The 14,312-nt window shown below is 41.4% G+C and overlaps 1 protein-coding gene across 1 annotated transcript; it reads left to right on the top strand.

The window, feature by feature from the left end:
• The first annotated feature begins 1,884 nt into the window (after positions 1-1,884).
• Positions 1,885-12,448, top strand: ddx27 (DEAD (Asp-Glu-Ala-Asp) box polypeptide 27). The gene is made up of 21 exons (XM_034689381.1): positions 1,885-2,132; positions 4,129-4,278; positions 5,237-5,296; positions 5,380-5,563; positions 5,666-5,718; positions 5,802-5,888; positions 6,050-6,155; positions 6,240-6,413; positions 6,592-6,742; positions 6,824-6,923; positions 7,562-7,703; positions 7,812-7,965; positions 8,826-8,907; positions 9,273-9,450; positions 9,703-9,809; positions 10,336-10,432; positions 10,516-10,610; positions 10,808-10,928; positions 11,970-12,066; positions 12,147-12,206; positions 12,290-12,448. Exons 1-21 carry the CDS (start codon positions 2,049-2,051, stop codon positions 12,306-12,308), a joined length of 2,301 nt encoding a protein of 766 aa, XP_034545272.1. The 5' UTR covers positions 1,885-2,048; the 3' UTR covers positions 12,309-12,448.
• The last annotated feature ends 1,864 nt before the right edge of the window (positions 12,449-14,312 follow it).

Here is a 14,312-nt window from a genome sequence, read left to right as displayed (position 1 = left end):
AATATAAACATTTTGTTGTTATCACCAGTTTTGAAACTTATCTTTGCAATGTTTTTACACTTATCTTAGGAAACATGATCTTCTTTGTTTCAGCCTTTCAGTGTTGTTTTCATACAGCTCTCCTTCTTCTTTTTGACATTGACTCATCTTTAAACATAAATGAGTCCAATGTCTCATCTTTGAACATTGTTGCTGTTATCTCTACCTCTCCTGGTTTAAGTGACTTTGTAGAGATCAGCAGCTTAGAGATGCTCTCTCCAATTCTGCTGCTATTGTCTGTATCACAGGACCGGATGTTGCTCCACTTTTCACTCTCAGAGATGGTTGGGGTCCAGTAGCTCCCCAGGCTGCTCTCACATCTATGCCCACTAGCTGTCATTATTTCCCCACACTCAAGACCAGCCTGAGACCACACTAACGTTTTTACCACAGTATCAACAGGCAGAGGGGGAATGAGACGGACTACTTTCTGTGGAGTGATTTGATATAACGTGTGATCAGGTTGTCTCAAGCATCCCTTTTGTCTGGAATTAATCAGAGCTGTTCTTTGGCTTTGAGAAGTCAGAAGAATTCCATTCTAACGTTTTTAACCACAGAGTCAACAGGCAGGGGGCGATGTGTCTGACTTCTTTTGTGTTTTTGACCTTACCCAAAATAACCTTTAATTGAAATGTTCACTTTGAGACAGGATAACTTCTGCTTCAAGTCTTGGTCCTGCTCACCTTGTCTGGATTCTACTGGTTCAGGACCACCTGTTCACTATCAGTGGTGGACAGTAACAGAGTAAATGTACTTGAGTAATGTACTTAAGTACATTTTTTGAGTATCTGTAATTTACTTGAGTATTATTTTTTGAGGATACTTATTACTTTTACTCCACTACATTCAGAAGACAATTATTGGACTTTTTACTCCACTACATTACTATCAGTGCTCTAGTTACTCACTACTTTTGCTTTGAAGTCATCTCATGAATTTTATTTTCTGAAATCTGATCCCAAAGACAGTAAACTGCGTTTGTGTAGTTCTGTTTGCCTCAGTGGCTTAGTCGTACCTGTATATCGTGCGTCTCCACAGTTGAACATGGAGCAAACACAGAGCAAATTCATCAGGCCATTCATTTAGAGGTGGTAATGATGGCTATAATTCTCCACCTGAGCACCCATGGTCATATCTTCAGCCAGTGTTAGAGGTGTTTGAAATGAATAATGATATGTATGGTTTGAAATGTTCACCTTGTTTCTGCCCAAACACACAAAAACTTACTGTCCAACCCGAGAAAGCGTGTTGAGCTATGTAACATTTTTTTCAATCAGGATGAACATTTCAAACTAAGTTGTCTGTACTTGGAGTAACTTAGTTGCTGTTTTTATTCCATGGTATAGTTTTTAGAGATTTCAAGTAATAGCTCCTAAACAAACATGATGTAATAGAATGTACTCCTATGTATTCTTGACTGCATTTATGTATTGTGAAAATGCAAAGTTTTGAGATATTTAAAAAAGTACTTTGAGTACTTAAGTATTTTTAAAAGCAAATACTTCAGTACATTAACTCAAGTAATAATTTGACAGAGCAACTTTCACTTCTATTGGAGTAATATTTGACCTTGAGTATCTATACTTTGACCTAAGTAATGAAGCTGTGTACTTTGTCGGCCACTGTTCACTATTCATCACCTCACATATTTAGCAGTTTTGGTAGTTATTACAAAAGAAATCACTTGTTCAGAGAATGCTGTAAACAGAAAAAGGACACAGTAAAGAAAAGAAACAGGTTCTATTAAGAATGTACCTCTTTTGAGAGCACTGAGTTCATGACCACCACAAGGAGGCAGTGTTTCAGTACAGTGTACCCTGAACCTAAAGAAGAAGAAGAAAGCACGCTGCCCGGAAACACATCCTCGTTCACTTCCTGTTTCTGTCAACACACGTGTATATGTGTGGCGAAGAACTGCAGAGAACCTCACCAGAACCCTTTTAGAACCCGTTTGCAGCTTGTACGCAGTTCGTTGAAAGTCTCTTCTCCGGTCCAGAGTGTAGTCCGCTATGTTGGAGGAACTGGGTCTGATCGGGACCATCGGGGACGATGATGAGAGCCCGGAGGAACCCGACACCGAGTCCGAGCAGGAGGTGAGTCTGTCCGGCTGGAACACAGCAGACTGACCGCTGAGAGCTCCAGAGAGGATTAAAATAATGCATTTTCTTAAAACTGCACTAAAGCGGGTCATTTTATTTCTCTATATGTTACATTATTATTCACGGTTATTATCTTTAAATGTCCTCATTATGGACTCATTTTTAAATGTTGTGTTTATATCTCAAATAATCAAACTCATCTTTCTTATGAAGATATTTGATGTGTAGTGTCTTCTTGATATGACAGTAAGCTCATTAAAAAACACATAAGCATAGATTTAACTATTGATCTCTCTGTTTTGTGATAATGATTCGTTTTCCTTTATCATAAAAGCTTATTGACAGTGTCAAAGGTGATCATTTAACACAGTTTCTGATTTGTTGTCATGTTTAATCTTATTAATCGTTGAGCTTAATACCAAACATGATTTATGTTTAACATAAAGAGTTAAAGGGAGTTTTCATTACGGACGCATGGTCGTGGATTGTGACCTATTTGCCCATATTTTCAAACACATTGGGGCCGATACTCGTGCAGATATATGCACAGCTTTTTTATTCCATAGCAAATAACACCTCTCCTGTGCTTCAGTTTACCTGTTACTCTTATTGCAACGGTTTGTAGTTCTACAAATACATACATAGATCAAAACAAACATAATCGGACTCTACCTATGATCAATATTTTCTTTTTCAATTGTTGGAATTCAGAAATATGAAGCTGCTTTACTTCTTAGCTTTGTGAAATGACTGAAGTTGATGCAGCTTACAGGTTTTCTGGAGGCGCCCTTTAGACTGATGGTTCTTTAGCCATGTTAAACTGCCCCTGTTGTTTTTCCCCCTTTTCTATCACCTGTGCTCCACAGGCACAGTTTAAAATATTCTTATTTTATATATATTACGATTATTAAATATTATTATACATATATTTATACATACATATATTCATATATGTATGTATATGTATATACGCGTGTGTGTGTGCGTGCGCGCGCATCTGCCGTGCGCGATAGAGCGCAGAGGAGAATTGTGAACGCGCGACCATGTAGAGACAGAAATGACATCCCGTCATGTAAATTAGATAAATAACTTAAGGATATTTAGTCTGTTAAATAAAAGAACAAGGTATAGACCTGATCTATGACAGAGGGAACCTACAATCACTTCTGCTTTGACCTCCAAGGGGGGGGCGGGACACTCGTGCTTCGCTCTCGTGCGGGCGCGCGCTCACACACACATACGTGAATATATATTTCCAGATGAAGTTAAAACAAACATGACTAGCTTGGACTGAATGAATGTGGGAGGAGCGCGCAGTTCAGTGGACCTGTGCTCGACAATGCAGCCCGGAGGAGTCGGCGCAGATTCACTGAACTTTCAGCGCAGAGCGCCTCGTCAGAAGGTGATAAAATAAATATAAAATTGCGTATTGTCCGGTTTATAGGGCGTGCCGAACCGTGACCACTGTATCAGCGGTTCGATACATACACGTATTGTTGCACCCCTAATATATATATATATATATATATATATATTTGTATATTTTCTCATATATATATATATATATATATATATATATATATATATATATATATATATATATGTCTATTAGTGTTTTTATTTCTGCTTTTATATTTTTGTCTGTTAAGCACTTTGACACCCAGCAGACACCTACCTTTCAGTAAGAAGTTAATGTCTTTGTGTGTTCCTGTTTGTTGTTGTGTTTGGCTCCTTAGGGCCACCTTAATTTTCTTCTCTGTTTACGTTACTTCAAAGTACTTTCATACAGCTGACATGTTAACGGTTAACGCTTGTTGTCGCTGCCCTTAAGGTTACTTAGGTATTTCGTCACCTCATCGTCCTTAGAGGTGTTTCTGTGTGTTAATCTGCACTGTGTGTGTGTGTGTGTGTGTGTGTGTGTGTGTGTGTGTGTGTGTGTGTGTGTGTGTGTGTGTGTGCGCGCGCGCGCGTGCGTGCGTGCGTGTTTCAGGACAAGCCGATCATCCTGAATAGGAAGAAGAAGTTGGGGACTCGCGGGGCGAAAGACTTCAACACTGACTTTGATTTCGGAGGGCGAGACGGGTTGGTCATTGACGATGACTGGGTGATGGCTGATGTCATGAAGCAGCTGAAGAACAAGGTAGGACCTGCTTCCTCCACAGGGTGGTGCTCTAACAGAGCGTGTGTGTTCTACTGTTGGTCTGGGAAACAGAAGGAGAACTTTACAGTCTCAGAAACTTTAGTAGTAGGATTGAGCTGATTGATAAGAGACAGTAGTACACTATGGGTGCATGAACTTTCCCCAAGAACTAGAGACTTTTTGAGAAACTCTGTGTTCTTCAATAGCAGGAACCAGGGTCTAAATCTAATTCTGAGGTACTTGATCTCTGAGCCTGATAGTGTGAGTGCGTCTCTGTCAGCTCCCGGTGTTACAGTCTGAAGAGTGATCGGTAAACTGGAGACCTTCAGCTGAACGTGTCAGTGTTTGTGGAGTTTACAGCAGCTGTTGAACCACAGAAGGAGTCCTCAGGAATGCATCCTAGTTTAGTTTTTATTCAAATGTCAAAATATCCTCATCAGATATTCAATGATCATCTAAAAACGTCTGTGAGGGACGCATCTGGCTGAAAGTCTCAAGTTAACAGGGTTGCTCTTTAGACTGAAACATCTGCCAATCTCTGTCATGGCTTTTAAAATCCGTCTTCTTGCTTTAAGTCGAGTGTTTCAGGCGTTTTGAATCCTCTTTGTCTCTAGAGCTCGTCTCCTTCAGCATCTTGATTCAGTTAAGTCATCTTTAATAAAGCACGATCAAAAACAGCACAAGAGAAATCTCCTTCAGGCTAACTGTGGATGATGTCATCCTGTCTGTCTCCTTCTATGGAGTCATCTTTGTTGAATGGCCTTTGTGTCTTACTTACTGCCCTCTACTGGTCTGGCTGTAGTGCGATTAATTTTTATTGCTTCTCCATACATCACTGGGTTGATTTGCATAATTTCCACGGGCCAGCGCCTGAAGTGACTTTAAAATACAATCACATTGTGCATCTGCAGTGGCTGTATGGTCATGCATCTTTCTTCACGTTGTTCTGTGTTTGCAGAGGACTGTGACCACTCTGGATCAGAAAATCGAGAAAATCAGGAAGAAGAGGAAAGCGGAGGTGAGTCCAGAGTAACTTTCTACTTCCTGTTTTGGTCAGATTCTACTTCCTGTTTTAAAGGTGACGTTTGTTTTGGTCTGCAGGAGAAATCCGCTGACAGTGACCCTGCAGAAGGCTCTTCAGGGATGAACCAGGAGGAAGAGGATGACGAAGAGGATGTGAAGCCTCCTGCAGAAGAGGCAGATGATGATGATGATGATGACGAAGTAGAAGGGGAGGAAGATGATGAATTTGACTCAGATGATGAGAAGATTTTGACCAAATCAGGTGAGATTTTGACTCGTGTTTTAACAATCAATAATCAATAAAGAATGAATGAAAGGTTGAATATTTCAGTTTGAACTTTACGTCTATCTTAATGCTTTTCAGACACTCTGAGGGACAAAGAGCGACGAGGAAAGAAGAGGAAGGCCGAAGAGGAGGTGAGGAAGATAGGCTGATGATGTCACAGCTTTGTTTACAATTCGTACTCGATAACCATAGTAACAACCATGTGTGTTTTCAGGCTCCGGAGTCGTTCCATGAAGACGCGTCTCAGTTCAATGATAAGCTGACCTTCGATGACATGAACCTGTCCCGACCCATCCTGAAGGTAAACATGACCTCTGTGTTGAGGGGTGTAGCTGAGTGATTCTGTGTTTACAAAGATATGACAACAAACACCTGAGAAATGAACTGAATACCAAAGAACAAATGCCTTTAATGTGTTGTTGTTGTTGTTGTTGTTGATGATCTCTGATTGTGTCCCTGCAGGCCATCACAGCTCTGGGCTTCAAGCTGCCGACTCCCATCCAGAAGGCATGTGTTCCTGTCGGCCTGCTGGGCAAAGACCTGTGCGCCTGTGCTGCTACTGGGACAGGTACCGCTGACTCCCCCAGGCCACAGCTGTTTCTCGATAGTGGTTCAGGATAGATTGATGACATAACCCCTCTCCTCTCTGCAGGGAAGACGGCAGCCTTCATGTTGCCAGTGTTGGAGCGTTTGGTTTATAAGCCCAGGACGTCCCAGGTGACCCGTGTGCTGGTTCTGGTTCCTACCAGAGAGCTGGGGATTCAAGTTCACTCTGTGGCCCGGCAGCTAGCCCAGTTCACCTCCATCACCACCTGCCTTGCTGTCGGTATGACTGCTAACAGACTGAATCTGAATAATCTTGTGTTTTTATTTTTTAAATATTAAGATCTGAAAACATTCCACCTGTTTCACTCTGTTCACCTCCTTTACACCAATTCTGATTTAAGGCTTGTAAGTTGTTCATGAGTCCCTCCCTAAAGTTACCTGTCTCTGTGCTTCTCCAGGTGGGTTGGACCTGAAGTCTCAGGAGGTGGCATTGAGGGCAGGGCCAGACGTTCTGATCGCTACACCTGGTCGGCTGATCGATCATCTTCACAACACACCGAGCTTTGAGCTCACGCAAATCGAGATCCTGATCCTGGACGAGGCCGACAGGTAATAAATGACACCTATTGTCAAAGAAATGACAACACGATCTAAACATCAACACACCTGTGTATCTGTGTGTCTCTGCAGGATGTTGGACGAGTACTTTGAGGAACAGATGAAAGAGATCATCAGGTTGTGTTCCTACAACAGACAGACCATGTTGTTCTCCGCCACAATGACAGAGGAGGTACGTACATACATACATACATACATACATACATACATACATACATACATACATACATACATACATACATACATACATACATACAGCCATGGCCAAAAGTTTTGAGAAGGACACAAATATTACATTTTCACAAATTCTGCTGCTTCAGGGTTTTTAGGGGTTTTTGTCAGATGTTTCTATGGTATAATGAAATACAATTAGAAGCATTTCATAAGTATCAAAAGCTTTTATTGAGAATTACACAGAATTCATGCAATAAGTCAATATTTGCAGTGTTGACCCTTCTTTTTCAAGACCTCTGCAATTCTCCCTGGCATGCTATAATTGCCATTATAAAAACTGAAACAGCAGACTTTGTGAAAATTAATAGTTGTGTCATTCTCAAAACTTTTGGCCATGACTGTACATACATACATACATACATACCTGTGTCATGTGACCCGTGTCTCGGACGTTATGTTTTTCATATAACCTGTGCTGCCATTTTGGTTATTGTCATGTGACTTGAGATTTAAAAATGTGTATTATTTCACCTCCAGTTTCAGGTGTTTTAATGCTTGTCCCTATGTCTCAAGTTATTAACACATGACCTGTGTCTCCACGTGTTTACATTTGTATCATGTGACTTCTGTCTCCAGGTGAAAGACCTGGCAGCAGTCTCGTTGAAGCAGCCAGTGAGAATCTTTGTGAACAGTAACACAGACGTCGCTCCGTTTCTGCGACAAGAGTTTGTCCGTATCCGACAGAACAGAGAAGGAGACAGAGAGGCCGTGGTGGCTGGTAGGTTCTGACACCGCAGTATTACTGAGTAATACTGTAGTACCGGTACTAGTACTCTACAGCTGTATTCATACTGCAGTACTGACGGTGTCTGTTTTGTGCTTGTAGCTCTGCTGACTCGAACGTTCCAGGATCACGTGATGTGTTTCACTCAGACCAGAAAACAAGCTCACAGGCTGCACATCCTGCTGGGACTGATGGGACTAAAGGTTGGAGAACTGCACGGAGAGCTGAGCCAGAACCAGAGACTGGAGAACCTCAGGTACATAAACACAAAACCAGAGGAAAGATAATCTCAGGTATATACACAGATATAGAAGCTGGAAAAGCTCAGGTATATACACACAGAACCAGAGGCTGGAGAACCTCAGGTACATAAACACAAAACCAGAGGAAAGATAATCTCAGGTATATACACAGATATAGAAGCTGGAAAAGCTCAGGTATATACACACAGAGCCAGAGGCTGGAGAACCTCAGGTACAAACATAGAACCAGATGTTGGGGAACCTCACATTTATACACTGAACGAGAAACCCAGGTTCACTCACTGAGTTAGATACTGGAGAACCTCAGATACACAAACAGAAACAGAGATTTGAGAACGTCAGGTATATACATACTGAACCAAAGGCTGGTGACCTCATGTATACACAGAACCAGAGAAAAGAAAACCACAGCAATGTTGATACAGAACTAGGCTGGAGAACCTCAGCTACACAAAACAAAACAAGAGGCTGGAGAACCTCAGGTACACACACTGACCCTGACGCTGAAGAACCTCAGGTATACACACAGACCTTATATTCTCAGAACTTTTGATACCTAATCACAGAATGGAATACAGGAGAAACTCAGGTAGACGCATAGAGAACTATAGACGGGAGAACCTCAGTTAACAGAAAGCACCACACGCACACAAATCCAAATACTTACAAAAGTGGACACACTGTAATCACACACTGAAGAACATCAGGAACATAAACACACAACCAAAAACAGGAGAGCCCACAGTGCATGCATGCAGAAGTAGATATGTGGGAACCTCAGGTACACGAAGAGAAAAATGCCTCCGCTTGATAGCTTGAAGTTTTAAATTCAATTTTCCCCCTTGTTCTCCAGGCGTTTTAAAGATGATCAGATTGATATATTGGTGGCAACAGATGTAGCAGCCAGAGGTCTGGATATTGACGGAGTAAAAACGGTGAGTCACTGCTTGTGTGGTAGTAAATGACTTTGATAAAACCAGTTGTGGGTTCTTCTCTTATGTAAGGAATAATGTATGATGAGTTCATTAATTTTAAAAATATTTATTTATACAGCTGAAACAAAATGTCCCACAGTTTTGACGGCTTGTAAACCGGGGTTGAAAACCGCGTTGTGGTTTGTGTTTACTTTGTTTCTGTTTTCTTCACTTTGTGAGATGTCTCTTTCACTCCACTCCCCATGTGTTTAAACATCCCTCTATGTTTCTGAGCCGTTTTCCTCTTTTCTTCTTTTTTTCATTTGAAAAAAAAAAAGGAAAACATTGTTATTCATCTGTTCATTCCCTCCCTATCTGTCTCTCAGGTGATAAACTTCACCATGCCATCCACACTGAAGCACTACGTCCACCGTGTCGGCCGGACAGCCAGAGCGGGTCGTTCAGGGCGTTCGGTATCTCTGGTCGGAGAGTCGGAGAGGAAGATGCTGAAGGAGGTGGTGAAGTCCGCCAAAAGCACCGTGAAGGCCAGAGTCCTGCCACCAGGTACGCAGGTATTCAGACAAGGGGTCTGAGTTTATGAACTTTGAGTTGATGGATAGTTCAGGGAACCTCAGCGTAACGTCATTGAGCCGTTGTGATCCTGGTGGTTGGAACAAAAGGCAGAAGAAGTCACAGGTCAAAGTTTTTACTGGTGTGTGACCTCTCTCTCTCTCTCTCTCTCTCTCACTCTCTCTCTCTCTCTCTCTCGCTCTCTTGCTCTCGCTCTCGCTCTCACTCTCTCGCTCTCCCCCCCAGATGTCATCCTAAAGTTCAGAGATCTGATCACCAAACTGGAGAAAGATGTTTGGGCTGTGATAAAGCTTGAGAGAGAGGAAAGAGAGCTGGCAGCGTCTGAGGCAAAGGTACACCTGCACACCTTTTTATCTTCACACCTACACAATTCAACACACCAATAACTGTAAACACCATCGTGGTCACCCCGAGCAGTGTGAATTTTGTTAACGGATAATAAAGACGATAAATGTTCCTCAACAATCTTTTTCTCCTCGACGAAGACGAGACGATGACGTGAAATACCCCACTGAACATAAAACCTCGCTCTAATCAATGTCTGACACTCAGTAATCAGTAATCCTGCTCCATAATTAACTACAGACCACACAGTTACTCCTTGTTTTATTATTGATTCAATCTACATAATGGCCTCTTGAGTTCATCTATTGATCAGTGCATACACTCCTTTATAGATCTACATTTATATAACTTAATGTATTTATCTGAAACAAATGTTGCAATTGTATTTCTCACGTCTGCTGTACTTTTGTGTATTTACTGTAAAAACATTTGTATTGCGTTGAACTGTTCTTAAATATGTTGCTTATCTTATAATATTTGAACCTCTTAATTATTATTTTTCTGTGTGTGTAGCTGAGTGTTGCTCAGAAGCGTCTGGATGGCACCACCTCGTCCTCTGACGCTCAGAGAGTTTGGTTTCAGACTCAACAGGAGAGGAAGCAGAACCGCAGTGAGTATTGATACACTCTGCTCTCTAGTAGAGCGCTGAGTCTTCTGCTCATAGTTTTATTAACTGCTTCTCCTCTTCGTCAGTGTCGAAGGCTCTGCAGGAATTCGATCTCGCCCTGAGAGGAAAGAAGAAGAGACAAAAGTTCCTGCAGGATGGTGGGAAGAAGAAAGAGCTGACGGTAACAACTGAACTAATTAGTTAGTCCAGTATTTAAAGAGTCTTTCTGTCACTGTCGGTCTCTCCCACGGCGCCTGAATGCAGCACATGAATGAATAAGTGTTGGTATAATCAGTTTAGTTCAGTCAGAGGAACTGAACAAGACGTCAGAGTGAGACCTCTTGTCAAAATAGATGCTCTTTGTCGTCGCTCCATCAGCCTGAGGAGCGTGCTCAGTTCGAGATCCTGAAGGCCCAGATGTTTGCTGAGCGGGCGGCCAAAAGAGAGAGACGGCCGAAGAGAGCAAGAGCGATGGTGGAGGATGAGGCGCCGACTCCAGGTCAGAATAAAACATCAGCTACGTTACACAGAGATACTGTAACAGTAAATATATATAAATACACTACCTACAAACACACTGGTGTACTAAACCATCACACAGCTATACTAAGGTGCATTTGAGTCAAGCATAACTACCGACTTTCAGCTGGATGCATCCCTCATAAATGAGGGATGATCATTAAATACTTATCTGATGAGGATATTTTGACATTTGAATAAAAACTAAACTAGTTTGCATTCCACAGGACTCCTGTGTTTTACAGCTGTTGTAAACTCTCAAACACTGACATGTTCAGCTGAAAGTCTCCAGTTTACAGGGTCACTTTTAAAACCATAACACCAGTAGAGACGCATTCGTGGTGGGCCGAGAGAAGAACACTGTTACAAGCTGTTAAATCAAGTGAATCACAGCTTCTTTTATTTTTTTAAAAGGACACACGTACAAAAAAATATATAACCAGTTAAAGATAGAGAAATCAAGTGAATCACAGATGTGTGGGATGTTATTGTGGACAGCGGGTGGAATAAAAACACTGCAGGTAATCTACCAATCAGACCTCCGGTCGAAAAGCATGTAGTTCTGGGGTAAAGTTCCTGGGGTCCAAAAACACCTCTAGATATGACGCAGATATATACAGATATACAAAACAGGCCTAAAGTTAAGTTACTGAAAAATACTCATACTTAAATATGAACACAGACATAGACTCAGGAATACTAACTACAAACACACTTTTACTACCTTTAAAACTGAGTGATAGAGACTCGATAAAACACAGATTTACATATATAATCGATACTTATGCACCTTTGTTGTTGCTGTGTCCCGTTGATATTTACTGGTAAATGCAGATCAGAGAAATGTGTCAAAAACTGAAGACTGTTTTTCATATTTGATTTACTTTTATTTGTTAGTTTGAAGTACATTCTATAAACACAAGTTTCAGGAGCTCTTTTGACAAATCCTCATTTTGATTTTTATTTCAGTAAACTAAAATAAAATAAATGGTGTGTGTAACTCATAACTGTCTCTCTGCAGTGGCCAAACAAAAATCAGGAAAAGGAGGAAAGAAGTCCGTGTTTGACAAAGAGCTGACCAACACCAGCAGCAAAGCTCTCAAAAGCTACAGAGCTGGGTAAGTCCATCTGTCCGTCTGTCTGTCTGTCTTTGTTCTGTCAGTGTGTACCTGTCTCATACGTCTCTCTCTTCTTACAGGCCATCTTTCGCAGACAGGAAGCGTCTCGGTATGGACAGGAAACGTCCTGGTAACTCCAGGTGAGTCTGATCTTCTCTGTTGAGTGTTCCTGCAGAGGCGTTCAACAGAGTAAAGATGTCTGACTGAGGTATTTCTCTGTCAGGTTCAAGAAGAAGAAGTGAGAGGCTGAAGAGAGATGGTCACCTGGAGCGGCAGTGTCAGCTCCATGAATTTTCCACATTACCTTTACGTTCACATCTGTAAATGTTTTCAGTATTGTTCATTAAAAAAGTTTTAAATAAAGTATTCTGTGTATAAAATATCTCTGTAGCTTCTTCTAAAGGTTTGTAGTTTTTTCTGAATATATTCCTGAGAGATGTCTAGATTCATGACCCTGTACCTAACTTTGTGTCCTCGTAAGTTCGAAGGTTGTGCAAGTTTTTCCTAATGAGCAGGTAAGCGCCCCTTTAATGCCCATAAAAGGACATGAGGCTGCAGGGCCCTGTGCACAAACAGACCCGGCTCTGTTTCTGTGAGCTCAAGAGGGTACAACCTGTCAGGCTAGGCTGTAAGTTCTACCTCCCCTCACTTCCCTATATCACGATAGAAGAGAAAAAAAACACAAGTCTGCAGAAAGATAATAATAGAAAAAGGACAGTGAAAGGAGAGCCAGGATGAGAAGCCTGTTTTAGCTCAAGCCTAAAGGTGCTCAGCCACGCCAGGCTGAGCTGTACTGTCTACCCTCCCCTACTCTCCTATGTCATGACAGAAGAGAGGATAGGGGAGGCAGAGCACAAAACTAAACACTGAAACATACCACTCAAACACAAACAGGTGGATTTCTAATCTTTGGTAGTGTTCGATCTAGACCTAAAATGTATACTACAATCAGAAACATGGGATATCAATCATTTAGAGAACTCTGCCATCAAGACGGACACCAGATGAAGTGAAACTAAATTTATGGGTATGGTTGGTCAAGCGGTGTGAGCACACATCCATATACAAAGAAAACTTTCAGTAACATAAGAAAAGTAGGGGCAATGTTGGCCTAGCGGTCTAAGTGCGACCCATCCACAGAGGCTATAGCCTTCATCGCTGGGGGCGCAGGTTCGATTCTGACCTTGACCATTGGTTGCGAGTTAGGGTTAGGGATAGGGTTAGGAGTATGGTTAGGGTTATGATTAGGGGTAGGGTTACCATTAGGGTTCCTGTTATGGTTCAGGTTATGATTAGGGGTAGGGTTACTTTTAGGGTTCATATTAGGTAAGAGTTGAGATTAAGATTAGGGTTAGGGTTACTTTTGGGGTTCCTGTTAGGGTTAGGGTTCAGGTTATGATTAGGGTTAGGGTTATGATAAAGGTATGGTTGGCTTTCAGGTTAGGCTAGGGTTAGTTTTTGGGTTATGGCTATGATTAGGGTTATGATAAAGGTAAGGGTTATGATTAGGGTTAGGGCTATGATTAGGGTTATGATAGGGGTTATGATTAGGGTTAGGGTTATGATAAGGATTAAGGATATGATTAGGGTTATGATTAGGGTTAGGGTTATGATCAGGGTAATGATTAGGGTTAGGGTTATGATAAGGGTTAGGGCTATATTAAGGGTGAGGGTTATGCTCAGGGTTATGATAAGGGTAAGGGTTATGATTAGGGCCAGGGTTATGATTAGGGTTATGGTTAGGGTTATGATAAGGGTTATGATTAGGGTTAGGGTTATGATTAGGGTTAGGGTTATGATTAGGGTTATGATAAGGGTTATGATTAGGGTTAGGGTTATGATTAGGGGTTAGGGTTATGATAAGGATTAAGGATATGATTAGGGTTATGATAAGGGTTATGATTAGGGTTAGGGTTATGATAAGGATTAAGGATATGATTAGGGTTATGATAAGGGTTAGGGCTATGATTAGGGTTAGGGTTATGATAAAGATTAAGGATATCATTAGGGTTAGAGTTATGATTAGGGTTATGATTACAGTTAGGGTTATGATTAGGGTTAGGGCAATGATTAGGGTTAGAGTTATGATTAGGGTTATGATTAGAGTTAGGGTTATGATTAGGATTGGGTTATGATTAGGGTTAGGGCAATGATTAGGGTTAGGGTTATGATGAGGGTTAGAGTTATGATTAGGGTTAGGGCTACGATTAGGGTTAGGGTTATGATAAGGGTTAGGGTTGTGGTTA

This window comes from Notolabrus celidotus, chromosome 1 (assembly GCF_009762535.1).
Source record: "Notolabrus celidotus isolate fNotCel1 chromosome 1, fNotCel1.pri, whole genome shotgun sequence".
In the NCBI taxonomy this organism is placed as follows: Eukaryota; Metazoa; Chordata; class Actinopteri; order Labriformes; family Labridae; genus Notolabrus; species Notolabrus celidotus.
The sequence above is the reverse complement of the archived record's forward strand: the minus strand, read 5'-3'. Positions and strand labels throughout refer to the sequence as shown.